General features: G+C 36.1%; 2 protein-coding genes across 2 annotated transcripts in view; both read left to right on the plus strand.

Moving 5' to 3' along the window:
* Positions 1–23,975, plus strand: part of HEBP1 (heme binding protein 1) — a 48,798-nt gene that overhangs the window by 19,094 nt on the left and 5,729 nt on the right. The window contains exons 2-3 of the mRNA XM_074194550.1: positions 2,893–3,031; positions 6,170–6,350. Of these exons, the coding sequence (XP_074050651.1) occupies positions 2,893–3,031; positions 6,170–6,350 (320 nt within the window). The remainder of the gene's footprint in view (positions 1–2,892; positions 3,032–6,169; positions 6,351–23,975) is intronic.
* On the plus strand, positions 6,374–10,836 carry LOC141493345 (RNA-binding protein with serine-rich domain 1-like). Its single transcript, XM_074194549.1, has one exon. It carries the CDS (start codon positions 7,199–7,201, stop codon positions 8,111–8,113), a length of 915 nt encoding a protein of 304 aa, XP_074050650.1. The 5' UTR covers positions 6,374–7,198; the 3' UTR covers positions 8,114–10,836.

Here is a 23,975-nt window from a genome sequence, read left to right on the forward strand (position 1 = left end):
ATTTCTAAAATATATAGAGAACTGATCAAATTTATAAGAATACAATTCATTTGATTGATAAATTGATGAATGGTCAAAAGTTGTAAAAGACAGTTCTCAGATGAAGAAATTGAAGTTGTCTATAGTCACATAAAAATGTGCTAAATAAAACATCTCAGAGGTAACATCTCACAGATAGCATATTGGTCAATATGACAAAAAAGGAAAATAATGCTGGAGGGGATGTGGGAAAACTAGGACTGTAATGTATTGTTGCTGAAGTTGTGAACTGATTCAGCCTTTCTGTGCCATACCAAACTGCCAAAAAAAAATATCATATTGAGCTAGAAAAAATGGTAACAGAATTCATATGGAGGAAAAAAGGTCAAGAATATCAAGGGAATTAATGGGAAAAAAAGACAAAGGAAGGTGACCTAGCTGTACTAGATCTAAAATTATAAAGCTGAAGTCTGGAGAGCAATTTGGAACTATACTCAAAGGGCAATAAAACTGTGTATACCCTTTAATCAGTATTATCACTATTAGGTCTGTATCCCAAAGAGATCACAAGAAAGGGCAAAAACTCACACACAGAATCTTTTTTGTTGTGGTAAAGAATGGAAAGTAAGGCAATGCTCATCTATTGGGAAATGGCTAAACAAGTGAAGGTATATGTATATAATGGAGTATTATTGTTCTGTAAGAAATCACGAGCAGTTGGACTTCAGAAAAGCCTGGAAAAACTTACATAAACTAATGCTGAGTGAAGTGGGTAAACCAGAATGACATTAACAGCCACATTGTGTGATGATCAACTACGATGGACTTGCTCATCTCAGGAGTTTAATAATGAAAGACAATTCTAAAGGACATATAATAGAAATTGCCATCCAGAGAAGGAATTATGGAGACTAAATGCATACTATTTTCAAACTTAGTATTTTCAACTTTTAAAATTTGTTTTATGTTTTATATTTTTCCCTCTTATGGTTTTTTCCCCTTTTTGGTTCTGATTCTTCTTCTACAACATAATTAATGTGGAAATATGTTTAACATAGATGTATATGTATAATCTATATTAGACTGCCCTCTGACAGGGGAAGGGGGAGGGAAGGGAGAGAAGGAGAAAAATGGGGAACTCAATCTTGTAAAAAATGTTTGTTGAAAACTATCTTTGCATATAATTAGAAAAAAATAATTTAAAAAAAAAGAATATAAATGGGCCATGAGACCAAAAGGAGAACCACTACATTAGAAAATTGCCTAGAGAAAGATCAGCAAACTTTTTTGTGAAGGACCAGATAGTAAATATTTTAGGTATTGTGGGCCAAGAGGCAAAATCAAGGACATTATGTAGGTACTTATATAATAAGAGAGAGAAAAAAACAATTCCACAATTTTTAATTGATGAAATTCAAGATAGATAATGAATATCCTTTTACACAGGTCAACTGATAAAAAGAATGGAATTTTTTAGGGGGATAGCATTTTATTTAATCAGAGTTCAAAGTTAATGTTCTCTATTATCAACATTAATTGTAAATATTTACTTATTGATACTAATCCTACAAATTGATTTTTTAAATGTCTTTTCTGATCAGTCCATTAGTATATAATTTTAATTTTCTATTCATCACTCAGAAGGTATCTGTAGAATTCTATTAGAATCTTATTTTCTGTTAGCGTATCTTTACATTGCAGAGTAATCACTTCCAATTGATCGCATAAAAATTTCTCAATTGCATAAGTTTGATGAATATGGAAATTTCTCTTCTATATGAATCATGGTACAAATAAAGCTGTTGGAATTGTAGCTTGGGTTCAGAAAATATATCCATTGCAAATTTGTGTGGCAGTAAAGCTCTCTCTTCTTATTTTAACTTTTTACAACCTAAGAAATGTATAAAATAGTTTGATATTACTTGTGATTTCAACAATATTAGTTGTCAAACTGAACCTACCTCTGTAAAAGTTTTATATCTAAGCACTGTTTCAGCCTTGTAATTTTTTTTGATTAAATTGACAAATTCAGATTTCTAAAACCAATCAGTATTGGATAAATAATGGTTGAGGGAGATGTATCTCATTCAGAAAAATTTAAATCTCAGCCTTGAGATAAGAAAATCATAATAAAACTTTTCTCTTTCCCTTTCTTATTTTGACATGATAGATAAGCAGTGATAATTAAAAAAATAAAATTTTGCAATACAGTGATACACATGGTCCTCAAAATGTGATTGAATTATAACTGCATCACTAAAATTTCTTGTATGCCAAGCATAAGAGTGCGATGGATGTTTTCTTTTACAATATTTAACTTTACCTTTGCAGCACCCAAAAAGACACAAGCAATATGTAAATGGATGAATATGACTATATTTCAATAAAATTTCATTTAAAAATATAAAAACTATTTAGAGATTTAAAAATATAAAAAACATTTTTAGCTTATAGGTCATATAAAAACCAAGTAGGTGCCAAATTTGGCTGGCAAGTCATAGTGTGCAGGCCCTTGGCCTAAAAGCACTGAAGAAGTTAAATGACTTTCTCAGTCACATAGCCAGGCTGTATCAGAGACAAGACTTGAATTCAAGTCAGCCTGGTTCCAAGGCCACCAATGTTCTATTTAATAGGCCATACTGCCTCTGTGAAGATCAAAAATATATCAATTGTATTTAAATAATCACTGGAAATGGAGAAGAATTTGGATTTATAGATTACATGTCATTCTAATTCGAAGGCCTCACAGGTAAATGCCAGTAAATGATTACTCTTTAATTCATCCCCATAGCTTCTCACTGAAATTTTTCTCATTCCATTCATCACTGCCTTTTAGTGGAACCTTATTTTGTCCAGGTGGATCACAGTTTGAGAATTATTATTGCTTTATTATGAAGTATTTTGTTTCCCTAGGAAGAACTGACCTATGAAGAAAGGGCCTGTGAAGGTGGAAAGTTCGCTACTGTGGAAGTGATTGATAAACCCTTTGATGAGGCCATAAAGGAAGCAATGCCAAAAATTTTGAAGTATGTTGGAGGCTCTAATGACAAAGGTAAGGGGCACAATAAGACCCAGATTTTCAGGGTTTTCACCTCCCCATGAGATCTTGGCAAGCTACAGTTATTTCATTTCAATAGCAACTGCTGTTGCATAGCTATTGGGAATCTCTTGTTGGTGCCTTACTGAGGCAGATAAAAAAGATGCTTCATTAGAAAGAACATTAGAAGGGGTATAGAGTTGACTTCAATTTTATTCAACAAGTTATTGTGAAAAAAAATTTTAAAAAAACAAGTTATTGTGAGGGAGCTATGATTGTAAATCACTTACTCTCTGAATGTAGGAGGTATCTTAACTAAGACATAGTCCCTCCTCTCATGGACCTAATAAACTTGATAACAAATGACTATAATATCAATCAACAATTATTTATTAAATAGCTGTCATGTGTTTGAGCAAGGCCCTGGAACAACAAAAATCATGATCTCTCCTCTCATAGAGTTAATGGTGATAAGAGGACAAGGTGAGGTTTGAGGATAATTGGTTCCATAGCAGATGGCTAATAAAATAACTTAAGGATAGGGAGAATGATAGTTTGGGTTTACTCTCAATAGGGGCAGCAAAAGGTAATGGCCTAGAACAATTAGTATTAAATGTAAAATAAATAGAGATAACTGAATTTCTTAATGTCATTTTTGGCATTGCTGGGATTGTATCATTTTACAGAAACATAGTCTCCAAAATCTGAGTTGGAAGGAACATTAGAACCCAAATAATCCAATCCATTTTGAACAGGATACCTCTAAAACATATTTGACAAGTGATAGCCAACCTTTCCTCAGAAATCTGAAGAAAAACCATTACCTCATTAACAACCAATTTTGGAATCTCTAGTCATTAGGAAGTTTTGTTTTTTCCTTGTAATTTCTACCCATTGTAACTAGTTTTGCCCCCATGGGAAAAAAGTCATTTCCCTTCAAATACAACTATACTGTTTCCCCAAAGTCCCTTCTTCTCCACATCTCTCCAGATATGATTTACCTAGGATAAATTTAGCTACCCCCCCTGTCTTAGTCACTGTGACTTCTTCAATACAGCCAGACTACAATAATTATTTTTGGCTACTATATCATACAGTGGATTTATATTGACTTTATAGTCTCCTGAAACCCCAAATGTTTTTTTGATTTTCCAGATGAATAGGTATCAAACCCTCTCTAATACTTGAAAATTTGAATTTTGAACTTAAATTATTTTATTCCTGTTGAATTTCCCTGGATTCAATTTTCAAGCTGTTAGCATTCTGCCTTTGTCATCCAGCATATTAACTGTCCCTTTTGGTTTTGTGGCTTCTGCAACGATGAGAAATACTTCTTAAACTTTTATGCAAGTTTAAGAAACTGGGGTCATCAAACAAGATAAAAAGGGGCATCATTTTAATTTTTGGGTTGCTACTAGAGGTCTTACTAGCCTACTGTGGTTAAGAAATTATTTACAATTTCAGTGATGTTTTATAAAATCAAAGATTTTCATTTATTTATTTAATTATTTTTACATTATTACATTAATCTTGTTTTGAAAGTAAATATAAACCCTTCTCCCCACCTCCAAAAAAAAGATAGAGAAACCTCAACAGAAATGAAATGAGAGAGAAAAAAGTGTATTTCAGGCTGTGTTCAGATAAGCTCTGTCTCTGGGAAGGGTTACATTCTTTATCATAAGTCCTTCAGAGAAGTTGCTTCAATATCTTTTCCCACAGTTGCTATTGTTAACTATATTCCCCTTCATTCTATTCCTCCCCACTCCCATTTATTCTCTTCTCTCTCTCCTTTCACTCTGTCCCTCTTCAGAAGTGTATTGTATCTAACTACCCTCTCCCATGATCTTCCCTCTCTTCTATCACCTACTCCCTCCCTCCTCTCCCCCAACCCCCTTATCCCATTCCTCTCATTTTTCTCTAGTAGAAGATAGATTTCTATATCCTACTGAATATGTATGGTATTTCTTATCTGAGCTACTTCTTTTTTTTTTGCAAGGCAGTGGGGTTAAGTGTCTTGCCCAAGGCCACACAGCTAGGTAATTATTAAGTGTCTGAGGTCAGCACTCCTGACTCCAGGGCCAATGCTCTATCCACTGCTCCAACTAACCGCCTTCTGAGCCACTTCTGTTGAGAATGAAGACTCACTCATTTCCCCCCCCTCACCTTCCCCCTTCCAATCCATTGCAAAAGCTATTTTTTTGCCTCTTTTCTGTGAAATATCTTTGAAAATTCTACATCTTCTTTCCCTTTCTCCCAGTACTTTCCTTTATCACACATTGACTCCATATTTCTAATATATTATACCATTACATTTAGCTCCCTCCTATGCCTTGTCACTCACTATATGCTCCTTCTAACTGCTCTTATAAATGAAAAGGTAAAACCAAAGATTTTGAAGACTACATTAACGAGTAGGAAGCTGTAAAAATGCTTTACTCCATTTAATGAGATTATCCTGTAATGGAAGGTATATTTTACTAGAAGTCCAAAGATGATTCTCTGTCTGTGGGACCCTGGAGAAAATTATTTAAAGTTTCTGTCATCATCTGTAAAATGTATAAAAAATACTCATTCTGAGCACTGCATAAGATAACAGATTTGAAAGCATTTCTAAACTGTCAAGAACTATATAAATGCATACTAGGCAATAAGATTGCACCATTTGGTGGTTATGGGGCATTGTTTTGGGAGGGGAGTATATGTATCTGTAGTCTTATCAATCTATATGACTTTACTGCTCTGGCATGGAAATACCCTCCACTGACACAGTTTAGCTCCTCATCTATCACATATGTTCTTAGAGAGATGTTTGTAGTATTAAGATAATAAGTATTCATGGGCATGTGTCTTGGGTCTGTAATATGTGGGACTTCAACTCCAACTCTTCTCGATGCCAAGGTCATCCTTCTATCCACTATGTTATTTTAGCTCTCTTTATCATGAAGACACTCTACAAATGTACTATCCAGTATGGATTTTATACCTAAAATATTCAATATCAAAAGAGACTATGTTGGCATGTTAACACAGTTAGTTATGATCATTCAGTTTATTATGGACCAGTTTTTAATATTCAGCTCCATTATAGGCCTGGGTACTAAAACTAGCATCTGACTCTGTGACTATATCTTTGCTTTTTTTTTTCATTTTTAGGAGTTGGGATGGGGATGACTGTCCCTATATCCTTTGCTGTATTCCCACAGGAGGATGGCTCTCTACAGAAGAAAGTAAAAGTCTGGTTCCGGATTCCGAACCAGTTTCAGGCTGATACTCCAATTCCCAGTGATAAAAGCATTGAGTTAGAAGAAAGGGAAAGAATCACCGTTTATTCCACGTAAGAATATGTTTTTCTGAGAAAAGTAGAATTTAATTCCTGAAATGTTATTTTTAAATAATATTTATATTTTAAGGGGCGGCTAGGTGGCATAGTGGATAAAGCACCAGCCTTGGAGTCAGCAGTACCTGGGTTCAAATCCAGTCTCAGACACTTAATAATTACCTAGCTGTGTTGCCTTGGGCAAGCCACTTAACCCCGTTTGCCTTGCAAAAAAAAAAACCTAATAATATTTATAATTTCCCAAATACATGGAAAATATTTTCTAGCATTCATTTTCTGAAATTTTGAGTTCCAAACTTTGCTTTGCTATACATTCAGACTCTATGTTCTTTTCCTGGAGATGACCAGCATTTTTCATCATCAGTCCTTTGGAATTATCTTGGATATTGTATTGCTAAGAATAGCTTAAATCATTCACAGTTAATCATTGTACAATATTGCTGATACTGTATACAATGTTTTCTTGGTTCTGCTTACTTCACTTTCGATCAGCTCATGTTATTCTTTCCAGGTTTATCTGAGAGTATTCTGTTCATTAATTCTTATAGTATACATACCACAACTTGTTCAGCCATTCCCCAATTGATGATCCTTTCCATTTTCAATTCTTTGCCTCCATAAAAAGAGTTACTCTAAATATTTTTGCACACAAATAGGTCCTTTTCCCTTTAAAAAAATCTCTAGGGGAGGAGGAACGGCGGCAGAGGCGGGGGACTTAGGAAGATGCTGCTCTATGGAGTAAATTCGATTAGGGATTGGTTCTCAGAATCAAGGAGTTAGAAGTGAGAGCTCAGATAAGTGAGTACTTATCCAGTACTGCTTTGAACCACCTCAAGAAGGGGAGAATGGATTTATCAGGAATGAAAAAGAAGAGCTTGCTAGGAGTCAAAGAAAATAATAAAAAGTCCAGCACTCGGGCTCCCTCTCCCACCAAACGTAAAGATAGAACTGATGACAAATCAAAGGACAGGTCTAAAGATAAAGGGGCCACCAAAGAATCAAGTGAAAAAGATCGTGGTAGAGACAAGGCTCGAAAAAGGCGCAGTGCCTCCAGTGGTAGCAGTACCTCCAGGTCTCGCTCCAGTTCCACTTCCAGTTCTGGCTCTAGTACTAGTACTGGCTCTAGCAGTGGGTCCAGCTCTTCTTCTGCATCAAGCAGGTCAGGAAGCTCTAGTACCTCCCCAAGTTCCAGCTCCAGCAGTTCCTCTGGATCTCCCAGTCCCTCTCGAAGAAGGCATGACAATAGGAGGCGTTCCCGATCCAAATCAAAACCACCAAAAAGGGATGAAAAGGAACGGAAGAGAAGTCCTTCACCTAAACCTACCAAAGTACACATTGGAAGGCTTACTCGGAATGTGACCAAGGATCACATCATGGAAATATTTTCGACTTATGGGAAAATTAAAATGATTGATATGCCTGTGGAAAGGATGCATCCTCATCTATCTAATGGCTATGCATACGTGGAGTTCGAAAATCCAGATGAGGCTGAAAAGGCCTTAAAGCACATGGATGGAGGACAGATTGATGGTCAGGAGATGACAGCCACTGCAGTGCTGGCCCCCTGGCCCAGACCCCCACCCAGACGATTTAGCCCACCCAGAAGGATGTTGCCACCACCTCCGATGTGGCGCCGATCACCGCCACGTATGAGGAGAAGGTCCCGTTCCCCTAGACGCAGATCTCCTGTCCGCCGAAGATCCCGCTCCCCAGGCCGTCGGCGCCACCGCAGCCACTCCAGCTCTAATTCTTCCCGATAAATCAAGGCAGCCATTCTCACTTTGTAACTTAAACATGATTGAACACAAACAATATTGGAGCATTTGTTCTGAGGTTGGGGAAGAGAAAAATGGGAAGCAAGCACTGGCTAGAAAAGGTTTAATGTATTGGATGTCTCTTTACCCTTGAAAGCTTCTAGACAGCAAATTTGATTCGTTTCTCAGGGCTGATTTTGGCTCATAGGAATATTGAAGGTTCAGAATTGCAGCCTAAATAAAGTTCCTCTTTTTTTCTGGCCCAAACAGAAAGCTCAGTTGTTACCAACTTCTGAGAAAATCTGAAAACCAGCAGAGCCAAACCAGGCAAAGAAAAAAATCAAGATGCTGAAACCCTGCCCACCCCAAAGTGGCAGTGTTGCTTGCTTTTTTTTTTCCTTCTCCCTAAATAAATTTTTGACAGATGTGAAGACTTGATGCTTGCTTTTTGGCCAGGCCAGTTCTTTAAGAAAAGAGGACATGAGCTCATTTCATGTCCACTTTATCTCCTACTAAAAACTAGGCCAAAAATCAGTCTGCTGCTTTGATTTTTTTTTTCCTGATTTTTCAGGGCCGAAAAAACCCTGGGAAGGGTTTTTCATTTCACTCATTTACTTGTTGTTATAAATGGTTCTTTATACACATCAGTGCCCACCTCTCTCAGAAATTGGTAAGCAGGTTGTGGGCAAGTCCTTGGGTGCTGTCTCGTCAAGAAGCCAACCCTTTGAGACTATGGCCCCTTGAAAAGCTAACAGGTTAATTTTGCAAAGTGTAAATTGCATTCTTGGCTTTTATTGTACAGTCAATACTAAAAATTTCTGTGTTGAGTTTTGTATCTTTGTAGAATTTTAGATAATGTTGTGTTTGTACTTTTGTCATGTAGAATGGAAGTAAATCATATTAAATAAACCTCAAGGATTGAAAAAAAAATCTCTATAGGAGGTTTTTAATAGTAGTATTCTGAAGCAAAGGACTGTTTTATACTCCTTTGGGCATAGTTCCAATTTGCTCTTCAGAATGGTTTGGATAAGTTCATAACTCCACCAACAGTGCATTAATGTCCCAATTTTTCTACATCCACTTCAACATTAATCATTTTCTTTTTCTGCCATATTAGCTAATCTTATAGATACAGGGTGATTCCTCAGAGTCATTTTAATTTGCATTTTTCTAATGAATAGTGATTTAGAGCATTTCTTCATATGACTAGATAGCTTTAGTTTATTCATCTGAAAACTGTCTATCCATATCCTTTGATCATTTATTAATTGAGGAAAGAATTATATTCTTACAAATTTGACTCAATTCTCTATATTTGAGAGGCCTTTATCAGAGATAATTGCTATAAAAGAATTTTACCAGCTTTTGCTTTCCTTCTAATCTTGGTTACACTACTTTTGTTTGTATAAAAACTTTTCAATTTGATATATTCAAAATGATCCATTTTATACTTCATAAGGCTCTCTATTTCTTGCTTGATCATAAATTCTTTCTCCATAAATCTGACAGATAAACTGTTCCATGCTCTCCTAATTTGTTTGTGATATTATCCTTTATGTCTAAATCATGTACACATTTTGACCTTATCTTGGTATATAGTGTAAGGGTTTGATCTATCTATGCCTAATTTCTGTCATACTATTTTCCAATTTTCCCAGTAGTTTTTGTCAGATAAAGAGTTCTTATTCCAGAAGTTGGAGTCTTTGATTTTAGTAAACAGTAGATTACTTCAGTCATTTACTACTGTGAATTGCATTTCTGATTTTTTTCAATGATCCACCATTCTATTTCTTAGCTAGTACTAGATTGCTTTGATAATTTTTGCACTTTATAATAGTTTGAAATCTGATACCACTTTCCTTTACAATTTTTTTCATTAATTCCCTTGATATCCTTGACTTTTTGCTCTTTGAGATAAATTTTGTTAATATTGTTCTAGCTCTATAAAATAAATTTTTGGTACTTTGATTGGTATGGCATTGAACAAGAAAATTAATTTAAGTAGAATTGTTGTTTTTTATTATATTGACTTGGCCTACCCATGAGCAACTAATATGTTCCCAGTTGTTTAGAACTGACTTTGTTTTGTATAGTATTTAAAAAGTATTTTGTAATTGTGTTCTTATAGTTCTCAAGTTTGTCTTGGCAGGTATACTTCCAGGTATCTTATATAGTCTACAGTTACTTTAAACGGAATTTCTCTTTCTATCTCTTGCTGCTGGATTTGGTTAATAATATTATAGAAATTCTAATGATTTATGAGGGTTCAATTTATATCCTGTGACTTTACTAAAGTTGTTCATTATTTCAGCTGCTGCTGGCTTATCTAAACTTTATCTACACTAGACTATGTTCCAGTGTGTGAAACAGACCTTTCTTCCTCTAATTGTTTGGGACTAAAAATCATTTTACTTTATCATTTTTTTTGTTTCTGCCATTCCAGAATTCATTTTGAGGCATTATTTTATAGTTGTTTCAAGCTGAATTGGGAAAATTTAGACAAGTTCTTGCCATACTTTGCCATCTTGGCTCTACCCCTCCTCCAATAAATAATTTCCTATGTTTTATTTTTATAAAAGATATTCAGTTAACAATCATTTGTTTTCTCTCCCGCACCTTTTCCTTGAACCAAATAAATGTTCTCCTCTTTCTACTAATTCTTGTGTTTTTTTTTAATCTTCACAGTTCTATTGGTCTTTCTGGCTTCCTCTGAATCTGTCCATTTTGTTACTTCTTATGGTACAATAATATTCCATTATTTTCATATACCATGATTTGCTTACAGTTCTTTTGCTTCTATAAAGAGAGTTGCTGTAAATATTTTTGTACATTTCTTTTTTCTTGATTTTTTAAAAAATATTGGTGGCATTGCTGGGTCAAAAACTTTTTTTGAGTAACTTTTTAAACATAATCACAAATCTCCCTTAGTGTCTATTATAGGCTAAGCACTGAGAATACAAATAAGAAAAAGAAAGCCACAAGATAATTAAAATCTAGTGAGGGAAAACAAAACACAAAAGGAAGTTGAAAAGAAAGAGGGGGAGGCCTCTAGAGGATACTATATCCTAGGATGATGTTTATCGAGTTAAAACCAAGTTAAGCAGTTGATGAAAACAAAGAAGTTAACAGGGAAGTTCTGAGGTCTCTCTATAAAGGAAATTTAAACAGGAAAGATTTAGAGATTTAAGAGCCTTTCCATCTTTTTTTAGGGTTTATCACAGAGACATTTGTGTTCCATGAGAATAAGTGCACTTTGAAATACATGTCAGTATATCTAGAGATTCCTAGCAAAATTTTGTAAAATGTAATCATCTCTCTCTTCCAATTTAAGATCTGGTCATATAAAGAATATATTGAAGCAAAAAGCTCCAGTCTGTACATCACTTCATTTTCTTTTCAATATGTGGGGGTTGGGTCAAAGAGAGGGTTGTTTTTATGTAGAGGTTAATACTATGCTTTGTTCCTCTTTCCTGTCCAACCTTTTTCCTATTTTTTAAATATATTTTTATTACAGATATTATTTGAGTTTTACAATTTTCGCCCCAATCTTGCTTCCCTCCCCCTCCCCCGACCCGCCACAGAAAGCACTCTGTCAGAATTTACTTTGTTTCCATGTTGTACCTTGATCCAAATTGGGGGTGATGAGAGAGAAATCATATCCTTAAGGAAGAGAAGTCTAAGAGGTAACAAGATCAGACAATAAGATATCTGTTCTTTTCTAAATTAAAGGGAATAGTCCTTGCACTTTGTTCAAACTCCACAGCTCCTTATCCGGATACAGATGGCACTCTCCTTTGCAGACAGCCCAAAGTTGTTCCCAATTGTTGCACTGATGGAATGAGCAAGTCCTTCAAGGTTGAACATCACTCCCATATTGCTGTTAGGGTGTACAATGTTTTTCTGGTTCTGCTCATCTCACTCAGCATCAGTTCATGCAAATCCCTCCAGGTTTCCCCGAAATCCCATCCCTCCTCGTTTCTAATAGAACAATAGTGTTCCATGACATACATATACCACAGTTTGCTAAGCCATTCCCCAATTGAAGGACATTTACTTGATTTCCAATTCTTTGCCACCACAAACAGGGCTGCTATAAATATTTTTGTACAAGTAATTTTTTTACCCTTTTTCATCATCTCTTCAGGGTATAGACCCAGTAGTGGTATCGCTGGGTCAAAGGGTATGCACATTTTTGTTGTCCTTTGGGCATAGTTCCAAATAGCTCTCCAGAAGGGTTGGATGAGTTCACAGCTCCACCAAGAGTGTAATAGTGTCCCAGATTTCCCACAACCCTTCCAACAATGATCATTATCCTTCCTGGTCATATTGGCCAATCTGAGAGGAGTGAGGTGGTACCTCAGAGAAGCTTTAATTTGCATTTCTCTAATAATTAATGATTTAGAGTATTTTTTCATATGGCTATGGATTGCTCTGATCTCCTCATCTGTAAATTGCCTTTGCATATCCTTTGACCATTTGTCAATTGGGGAATGGCTTTTTGTTTTAAAAATATGACTCAGTTCTCTGTATATTTTAGAAATGAGTCCTTTGTTAGAATCATTAGCTGTAAAGATTGTTTCCCTATTTACTACATTTCTTTTGATCTTGGTTACAGTGGTTTTATCTGTGCAAAAGCTTTTTAATTTAATGTAATCGAAATCATCTAATTGGTTTTTGGTGATGTTCTCCAACTCTTCCTTAGTCATAAACTGCTCCCCTTTCCATAGATCTGACAGGTAGACTAGTCCTTGATCTTCTAATTTACTTATAGTATTGTTTTTTATGTCTATGTCCTGTAACCATTTTGGATCTTCTCTTGGTAAAGGGTGTGAGGTGTTGGTCTAATCTAAGTTTCTTCCATACTAACTTCCAATTATCCCAGCAATTTTTATCAAAGGGGGAGTTTTTATCCCAAATGGCCAGACTCTTTGGGTTTATCAAACAGCAGATTACTATAATCATCTCCTGCTTTTACACCTAGTCTATTCCACTGGTCCATCACTCTATTTCTTAGCCAATACCAAACCGTTTTGATGACTGATCCTTTATAATATAATTTTAGATCAGGTAGGGCTAAGCCACCTTCATTTGCTCTTTTTTTCATTAAGCTCCTGGCAATTCTTGACTTTTTATTTCTCCATATGAATTTACTTACAATTTTTTCTAACTCATTAAAGTGATTTTTTGGAATTATGATTGGTAGGGCACTAAACAGATAGTTTAGTTTTGGTAGAATTGTCATTTTTATTATATTAGCTCTACCTATCCATGAGCAGTTGATATTTGCCCAGTTATTTAAATCTGATTTAATTTGTGTGAGAAGTGTTTTATAATTGTTTTCAAAAAGATTCTGAGTCTGTCTTGGCAAATAGAATCCCAAATATTTTATATTGTCTAAGGTTACTTTGAATAGGATTTCTCTTTCTAGCTCTTCCTGCTCTTTCTTGCTAGACATATATAGAAAAGTTGAGGATTTATGAGGATTTATTATATAACCTGCAACTTCAACCTTTTTCCTTTTAAGAACTAAAGGTAAAGCCAGGGCCATCAGAGCCTTTTCTCCAAGCCAAAGAAATTTAATTTTAAAATAATATTAAAATATTATGAAACATTTTATCTATGTTTCTGTTTTTGATAGAATTTCTACTCCTTTAAACAATATAAAATCAAATTTACACACTAGCTATCAAGAATACTTAAACTATGAAGCTATGGTACTCTTTCTGCTCCTCTCCTGGATATCACATCTGAAGTTAGCTTCATCCCCCATCAGTTCTGCCTTCCTGCACCCCCTTCCTGAGCCAAGTAAAAGATGTCTTCATATGGGTGTACGCTTATGCTCCAGAGTCTTCATTCTCCCTCACTGGACAATGTCTTGAATTCTCCTTTCTCTCCTAAGAATTTGTTTTCATTACTTCTTATATTCTTTTCTTATTATAAAATACAAAATTTACTGGGGCTACAGAGAAAAAAATAGAACTATCCCCTCAAGCTTTTGTTCTACTGGGTAAAATAACTTTAAACAAGAGACACATTGAGTGAATATAAGATAATTTTGTAGACTTTAACTAGGACCTAGAAGAATAAGAAAAAGGTTTTGTAGAAAGAAAAAGGTTTTTGTAGAAAAAGGCAAAGTAGAGAGAGAGTATTGTATTCAAAGAATTTTTCAGTAATCCAGTCAAGAATAACAAGGACTTGAACTAGGGTGGTAATTCTATGAGAGCAGAGAATCATAAAAATATGAGATAAGTTAATTCTAATCAATAAATATAAGATAATTTTGTAGACTGTAACTAGGACCTGGAAGAATAAGAAAAAGGTTTTGTAGAAAGTGGCACATGAGATAAACTTTGAAGAAGATAGGGATGCTTTTTTTTTGGTTTGTTTTATTTTTCATTATGAATTTTAAAAAGGGAACAAGAAAGATTTTAATCTGAAATCAGGAACTTCCCTTGCATATACAGTTTACTTTTCTGAAGTATATATTAAGTATAGCAAGGTAGTAAAATTTCCATTTGTTCATTCCCTCTAAACTATTTGTTTTCTTTTATATATTTGTGCTATATGCTTTTTTCCTTTCTTTTTTGAACCTCTATCACTACTACCCTTTAATCCTACAAACAAGTAAGCAGAGTCAAGTCAAAAGAAAATAGCAGATTTGTTATTGTTCAGTCATGTCAGACCCTCTGTGGCCCCATTTGTCATTTTATGGCAAAGATACTACAATGTTTGCCATTTCCTTCTCCAACTCATTTTACAGCTGAGGAAGTGAAGTAAGCATGGTTAAGTGATTTGCCCAGGTCACACAGTAAATATATGAGATCGGATTTGAAATCACAAAGATGAGTCTTCCTCAGTCCAGGTTAAGCACTCTTACCCACTCAGCTAACTAGCTATCTAAAAATAGCACATTGACTTTCTCTAAAATTGTATGCCTCATTTGGAACCTCTAGTCCATAATCTCTCCATCAAGCACTGATGTAGGGTGGGGTGGGGTCGGGTCCATAACTGGAGATGCATGAACAGTATCAGAATCAGGATTTGCACTGTATGAGCCTAATGAAGGTAGCATACATACCCTTCAGTGAGGCAGATGTACTGACTGCTACTCTTCTGCCTCTCCTAACCACATATCCCTACAAGAGGAACGACACTAGGGATAACTGATAGGGAAAGGAGAGAGAGACCTGAGAGCATCAGGGACAGTGGTAAGAGATGAACTATAATGTTCAAGGAGCAGCAAGAAGCACAGCTAGCTGGGCTAAAAAGTTTGCAAAAGGGAATCATGTTTATAATAAAACTGGAATGGTATATTGGGGTTGGGGAGGAATTTAGATTTCAATTGAAAAATTTTGTATTCATTGGGAATATAAATTTTATTTTTTAAAATTTATTTTGTTTTCATTTCATGAAACAAAACAAACATTTCCATAACAGTACAATGAAAAGATGATGGCATATGAAACTGCAAATTTTCTATGTTCAGCTTGCTACTCCTTCCAAATAGACAACAAAGTTATATAAATTTCTTTTTTTCCCTTTTTTCTTCCCTCCCCCTCCTGTCCTAGAGATTTGGCTGCCATTAGACACAAATAGGTGTATATATATATATATATATATATATATATATATATATATATGTATGTATATATACATATATATAGAGAGAGATTATATATGTATAATATATAATATATATATATATATATCTTGATCAGTTCTTTCTCTGGTTATAGTTGCTGTCTTTCTTCATATTTCCTTTATTTTTAATTTTTGTATCTATACCTCAAAATCTCTAGTTTTGAATCCTAGAGGCTAATAAGGAGTCACTAGACATTTTTGAGTAAGAATTGAACTTCTGTTTTAGGAATATCACTTTGATAGCTTTGGAGGCTAAACTGGAAAAAGGCAAAGTAGAGAGAGGGTACTGTATTCAAAGAATTTTTCAGTAATCCAGTCAAGAATAACAAGGACTTGAACTAGGGTGGTAATTCTATGAGAGCAGAGAATCATAAAAATGTGAGATAAGTTAATTCTAATCAATAAGCCTTGGTAACTGATTAGATAAAGGTGAATATAGCCCTCATTAGAAATTTTGAAGTTTATAGGGGTGTCTAGTGGCCCAGTGGATAGAGCACTGGCCCTGGAGTCAGGAGTACCTGAGTTCAAATTTGGCCTCAGATGTTTAATAATTACCTAGCTGTGTGGCTTTGGGCAAGCCACTTCATCCTACTGCCTTGAAAAAACTAAAAAAAAAATTGGAAGTTCAGGAGACAGATAAATTTTGTTTTTGATGATTTTGTTTTTATTGTATGCTATAGGGCAATGGGGTTAAGTGACTTGCCCAAGGTCACAGCTAGTAAGTATCAAGTCTCTGAGGTCAGATTTGAACTCAGGTCCCTCCTGACTCCAGGGTCAATGCTCTATCTACCTAGTTGTTCCAGAACGGTAGGTTTGAGATAGAAAATAATGAATTTTGTTTTGGATTTTTTGAGCTTAAAATGCTTGTGGGACATTCCATTTGAAAATGTTCAAGAAAGATGGTGTGACTGGATATTTAGCTGGAATTCATCTGCATAGAGATGATAATCTAGCCTACAAAAGCTGATGAGATCATACTCACAGAGTAAGCAGGACAAATCTGTATGATCACTGTTAGGGGCCTAGTATATAGGTGATCCAGCAAAGGAGACTAAAGCATTGTCCAGAAAATTTAGAGGAAAGAGTATCCAGGAGCAGAGGCTTTTAAATCATGTCAGATGCTTCAGAAAGGTTAAAGGAGATGAGAACTGATTAAATTTTTAAAAAATACGCAAGGTGGCAAGTAAGAGTAACAGTGATCATTTCAAAGTTGATTCAAGTGTTTTGGAATGATTCTCCTGTTGGCATTGTATACTGCTTGTCCTTGGCTCCAGAATTGTTAATTTTAGTTTTAACACTGATCTATGCTTCTTTTTTTCCCCCTTTTTTAAAATTTATTTTTATTCTCATTTTGTACAATTTTTTACATTAATAAAATATTCTTGTTTACAAGTAAACAAAATACCCCCCCCCATGAATATAGATAGACTTGCTTGGGCAAAAAAAGTAAAGGGGAGAGAAAAAAAATTAAAATTAAAAAAATAGTAATAATTGTAGGTATGGCCAGGTGGTACAATGGACGAAGCACCAGCCCTGGAGCCACAAGCACCCGAGCCCACATCCAGCCCCGTAGACCCAACAATCACCCAGCCATGTGACACGCAAGCCACCCAATCCCCACTGCCCTGCAAAAACCAAAAAAGAAGAAAAAGAAAAAAAAAGACCCCAAATAAAATAAAATAGTAATAATAGTAGGGGTGGCTGGGTGGCAGACAGAGCATTGGCAGGAGCACCTGGGTCCAAACCTGGCCCCAGTCACCCAAAGATCACCCTGCTATGTGACCCCAGGCAGGCCACCCAGCCCCACTTGCCCTGCACCCTCCCCCAAATAATCATAACAAAAAATGTGCTTCAGTCTTTGTTCCAACACCAACAACTCTGTCATGGGTGGATCACATTCTTTATGATAAGTCCATCACAAAAGTTACTTCCATATTTTTCCACCGTTGCCATTGCTGATCGCAACTCCCTCCTTTCTTATTTCTCCACTACCTTGTACTATATTTTCTCTCTCCTTTCACTCTGACTCTGCTGTAGGGTTGCTGAGTGGTGCAGCAGACAGATCCCTGGTCCTGGGGCCAAGAAGCCCTGAGCCCCCATACCACCCCTTAGGCCCAGAATCCACCTAGCCCTATGGTCCTGGGCAGTCCTTCCAATCCCAGCCCCTTGCAAGAAGTAAAAAAGAAAATGTGTTGTATCTGACCAGTCTCCCCCCATGGTCCATCTTCTCCTCCTTTATTCACATCCCCACCCCTTCTCCCTGCTCCCCCCTCCTTCTTACTCCAGATGTCTATACCCCATTGAGTATATATGCTGTTTCCTCTCCTAGCCATCTCTGATGAAAGCAAAGGTTCCCTCATTCCCCCTTGCCTCCCCCCTTCCATATCATTGCAATAGCTCATTGTATTAAAAAAAATCTTATTATGTGAAATATCTTGGACTATTCCCCCTCTCCTTTTTCTTTCTCCCATTCCATTTCCCTTTTTTTCTATCGACTCCATTTTTACACCGTATTTTATCTTCGAATTTAGCTTTCTCCTGTGCTTCAACTATAAAAGCTCCCTCTACCTGCTCTATTAACTGAGAAGTTTCATATGAATATTATCAGTATCATTTTTCTATACATGCAGTTCATCCTCATTAAGTCCCTCATATTTCCCCCCTCTCCTCCAATCTCCATGCTTCACCTGAGTCCTGTATCTGAAGATCAAACCTTCTGTTCAGCTCTCGCCATTCCAAAAGGAACCTTTGAAATTCCCCTGGTCCATTGAAAATCCATCTTTTTCCCTGGAAGAGGACATTCAGCCTTGCTGGGTAGTGCATTCTTGGCTGCATTCTAAGCTCTTTTGCCTTCCGGTATATTGTATTCCAAGCCCTACTAGCTTCCAATGTAGTTGCTGCTAAGTCCTGTGTGATCCTGACTGCAGCTCCACGATATTTGAACTGTGTCCTTCTGGCTGCTTATAATATTTTCTCTTTGACTTGGGAGTTGTGGAATTTGGCTATAATATTCCTAGGGGTTGGTTTTTTGGGGTCTCTTTCTTGGGGGGATCAGTGGACTCTCTCCATTTCTATTTTGCCCTCTGCTTCTAGAATATCAGGGCAATTTTCCTGTAGTAATTCTTTGAAAATGATGTCAAGGCTCTTTTCCTGATCATGACTTTCAGGTATTCCAATAGTTTTTAAATTATCTTTCCTAAGTCTGTTTTCCATATCAGTTGTTTTTTCAATGAGATATTTCACATTTTCTTCTAATTTTTCACTTTTTTGGTTTTGAAGTATTGATTCCTGATTTCTGGTAAATTCATCAATCTCCCTGAATTCTATTCTTTGTCTGAAGGATTTGTTCTCCTCAGAGAGTTTTCTTATCTCTTATCTCTTTTTCCATCTGTTTTTTAAAGCATTCTTCTCCTCAATAACTTTTTGAACTGTTTTATCCGTTTGACCTAAGCTGGTTTTTAGCATGCTATTTTCTTCAGCAATTTTTTGGATTTCCTTGACTAAGCTGCTGACTTCATTTTCATGTTTTTCCTGCATCTCTCTCCTTTCTTTTCCCAGTTTTTCTTCCAACTCCCTCATTTGATTTTCAGTCTTTTTTGAGCTCTCTCATAGCCTGAGCCCAATTTCTGTTTTTCTTGTAGTCTTTAGATGCAGGAGCCTGTGCTCCCTCATCTTCAGACTGAGTATTTTGATCCTTCTTGGGATCATTTGCAAAATATTTTTCAATAGTCTTCCTTTTGTTTCTCTGCTTGCTCATTTTCCCAGCCTTGGCCTGGTTTTGGGGTGCTTCCTGAGCTTTTGTGGCACTCCCACAAGGGTCTCAGTGTATGAGGCTCTGTCCTTCCTCCTGGTCTGTGAATGACCATATGCACCCCCCCCCACCACGGGGCTGAGGTGGGGGGGCCCTGCTGTTCTATGGAGGGGGGCCTAGACTGCGATCAGGATCTGAATGTGGTCAGAGCCCCAGAGTCCTGTTCCAGAGGCAGAGGACAGAGCTCAGCAGTCTCTCTTCACTCCCCTCCCTCAGCTCAATGGGCTCATGCCCTGGAGGCTCCTGCTTACTGCCTCTGCCTGTTTCTGTTTCCTGGATCAGGGCTGGGAAAAGACCAAGCTGCTCACTGTGTGCCCTGAGGGCTGGGCTCCACGTGCTCGCTCTGGCAGAGGTCCCCCGCTGTTCCCCCACTTTGTGCCCTGTGCTCCCCGGAGTGCAGCTCAGGAGACTCCCCCGCTGCTGTGAGCCTCGGCTCCCAGGGTCCTGGGGCTGCCTCAGGGAGGCTGAAGTTCTTTCGCTCTGGGAGGCCACCCCTCCGGCAGGCTGCCCCTCCGACCCCTACCCGGGGTGCTCTTTTCCAGGTTACCTTGAGTAGGAGAACTGCCTCACTGGGTCCCTTTGTGGGTTCTGTCTCTTGAAAGTTTAGTTAGAGTCCTTAGCTTATGAGTTTTATCAGAGAGCTCCTAAGACTGGATCCCTTCATGTGCCATCTTGGCTCCGCCCCCCCATCTATGCTTCTTACCTAGCTCCTAAAGGTCCCCAAATCACATCATTTTCCTATAGGGACATCATTGAATTGCCTATAATAATGGAAGATGAGCTATTCCCCAGAACACTTCAGGGAGATCCATGACCATTCAAAAATTGGGTTAAAAGTTCTCACAAGAAGAACCAAATAGTTGGAGAATGCATAGTGCCTATTTATGTCCTGAATTTGAATGGGAAGCCTATTAAGTAAGTTTATGCATATTATGTATAAATGTTATAAGACAATATATCTTTCTGTATAAATACGATTAATCATGGGTCTGGAATGGGCATGACTCAGGCCAGAACCCTGGAAGTTTATGTTAGATTTCGGAATGAAACGAGACACTTGTAGATAATTCAGCAGTTAACAAAACAGTAAACAAAAGGATATTTGCTTAGCCATAGCCAGGGAAGAATATTCAACAAGGATAAACACTACAGAAATCTTGAGTCTATTTGGCTGAGTAAAGATACCTTGCCAATGATGTCCTCCAAAAATATAGAAATATGAGTTCAAATAAAAATTAAAATGGAATTCTCTTAAGTAAAACAAGGAACAAAATGATATTTACCTTCCACCAAATTATTTCAGTCTAATTTCCAAGGAAAATCAAGTTTATGGAGAGTTGATTGACCACACAGTGTAATTCTTCAAATAGCCACTGGGAGGTGCTGAAAAACCGAGTTCTGTGCCTATCTACCAGGCTAGGCATGTTATTTCTAGTTTCTGTGAAAAGCAGAATTGTATGCAAAGGCTGAGATGCAGAATTGTTATTTTGAAGAGGGGGTAATTTATATGATAGACTGGTTTCGGTGCTAAAATACTGTACCCTTAGGTCATTTTTCTAATTTATGACTTCATAATAGAGAGAATATTGACTTATAAGCATTATTAATCTATTTTGTACAATTTTAGAAGTACTCTTCATATGAATAGTGCTGTGATGAAGGAGCTATTCAAATTTAAATCTCATTAAATTAAAAAAAGATTTGGTCATAGCATATGTGTTTCTATCAGATATATAACAGTAAATATCCTAAGACTAAGATCATTTATAGACTACACACATACTGTACCATCACCCTTACTTTCTATTCTAAAGTATAGTTCTTAGTTTGGGACTTTATTTTCTTGACCCATTTCATTTCTACTCACAACAGAAAAATAAAGAGCAAAAGACATCAGTTAGGGAAAAATTTTGGTATTTTTGATACAGATCTCTGATTCCTGAAGATTTACTAGTTCTGTTAAAGCAGAGGTGCTCAAACTGATGTCAGAGCCCCTATGAACTTGGATGAGGTGGGGGGGGGGGATAATTGTATTTTTATTTCAATATAATTCGTTTCCTTTATAATCCTATATATTTCATTTTTTGTATCTTTAAATATTATTCTGAGAAGTCCATGGGTTTCATAAGATTATGAAAGTGTTCATGACAAAGTTAAGAACAACCAACCAAAGAAAAGTATATATGTTAGATATTTGTATTTAAATAGCTAGATTCCTGATGTGTGCTATTGAACAACTTAGGGAAATGGGGGAGATTCAATTCAGTTTCTAAACTGCCAGGTTGTCTTAGTTCTGCCATTTGTCACCATTGTTATAATTGTTAACATCATAGTGTTACTATATTATTGGCTATTAATATAATGATATTGTAACATAATGTTATATTGAATTAGTAGGAGTGAAAGTAATAACTCTCTCAAAGGCCACCCAATTGTCTGTAACACTGTGAGATTATAACAACGAAGTGAGGAAACATAAACCAGTGCACAGTAAACAAGCAACTCTGTCAAATATCATGAGAGAATATATTCTTTCAGGTGCCAAGTTTGAAAATTTTGTTCATCTGTGGGCATAATCAGTCTACTAGTTAAATTTATGCATCAAACTCAAAAAGTGTCTTTTGGAATTCCAATCTAAGTGTACCCATCTCATTTTCAAAATCATTTGAGACATCAAGTTCTGTTTTGTCATCATTTTGTTATCAAGTATCATTTCTGTATTTTGCTTTTTGTGACCTCAGATTCTCCAACAGATCTTTGGAAGTATTGCCTTTATTTATTGGTTCTATGTGACCTCTCCCAATTCATACTCAGAATCTGCAGTCTCTAATCTTTCCTTATTTAAGAACTTCATACTAACTGGGTCCAAATGACATTTTGTTATTGCAGGAAAAAGTTTCCATGTGATACATTAGTTACTTAATTTGTTATTCAGTGAAGCCATGTAAGTTGACATCATCCATGTACATCAAATGACTAATAGAAGGTATGAATCCTCTTTGGCTTGAAAGTCAAACTCAGTTCTATTCAGGAATGATGATAATTTAATGTTAGCAAGCTTGAACTGTCTCCTTGGAAGATAACAGGTTTTAGCTATCCATTGTTCTTGACATTATTTTTGGTGGTATTTTTTAAACAGAAAACAATTTTCAATATGGAGATGCACTGTTATATTCTCACTATACTTGGATATATTTAGTATATTTGCAGTAAATGACTAAGTCATGAGTCAAAATGAGTGAAAGGCATTCTAGTAGTCAACAAAAACAATGTGATTAGTAATGACTTCTTATTCAGTTATCTCTTATTAATTCTTTTTAATTGATATTTTATTTTCCCAATTACATGTTATGAAAGTTTTTCAACATTAATCTACAAGCATATTTTTGTTACACAATTTTCTTCCACCTATCCTTCCCACCCCTCCCCTCAAGTTTAGTGAACATTGTGCATGTTTACATTTTGGTCATTTTCTGTATGAGGAATTAGGACAAAGAAAAAAGAAAGAAATCCATGATTTAGGAAGGAAAATTATGAGAAAATTTTTAAAAGTGAACATAGTGTTCATTCAGATTCTATGGTCTGTTTTTTTATTTTGTTTTCTTTTGTTTTCTTCATCTGGAGATGGATGGCATTGTCCATAACAGGTCTCCCAGGGTTGTCCTAGCTTTCTGACCTGATCAAAGGATCTGCATCTGTAAAAGCTGTTCAAATCACAATGTTGTTAATGTCTATAATATTCTATTGGTTCTGCTCCCTTCATTCAGCCTATGTTCCTGTAATTCTTTCCATGCGTCTCTAGAGTCTGGCCATTCATAGTTTCTTATCAAACAGTAGTACTCCATAACATTCATATTTTCCAGGTCATTTGTTTTTCCTAAAAGTTATTTCATGATTTCTTCAATTTTTTTCAGCCTTTTGATTTTATTTGATAGAATCTTGGTGTCTCATTAGTTTCTACTTGTCCAATTCTAATTTGGGGGGTTTTATTTTTAGCTTTTATGTTTCCTTTTCCAGTTGATTAATTTTACTTTTTGCTGAGCTGCGTTCCCTTTCCAGTTGGTTGATCTGAGTTTTAGATGAGCTGCATTCCTTTTCCACTTAGTTGATTTTACTTTTAAAGGAGATGATTTCTTTGGTCAATTTTCTATATATTTCCTGCATGGCTCCCATTTCTTTTTTCCATTTTTTCTTCTTCTCTGATTCTTTGGTTTTTAAATTCTTTTTAAAGCTCTTCTGTAAGGTTTTGGATTTGAGTTCAATTCATAGACTACTTTGAGACCTCCCATGTAGGAAATTTGTCATGGCTTTCCTCTTCTGAGATGGCATCTCTGTCTGCATAGTAGTTTTCTATGTTTAGTGCTCTTTTATTTTATTTTTTTTTTTGCTCATTTTGATTGCTGAGCTCTGTTCCTG

The sequence above is a fragment of the Macrotis lagotis genome, chromosome 7 (genome assembly GCF_037893015.1).
Source record: "Macrotis lagotis isolate mMagLag1 chromosome 7, bilby.v1.9.chrom.fasta, whole genome shotgun sequence".
NCBI lineage: Eukaryota > Metazoa > Chordata > Mammalia > Peramelemorphia > Peramelidae > Macrotis > Macrotis lagotis.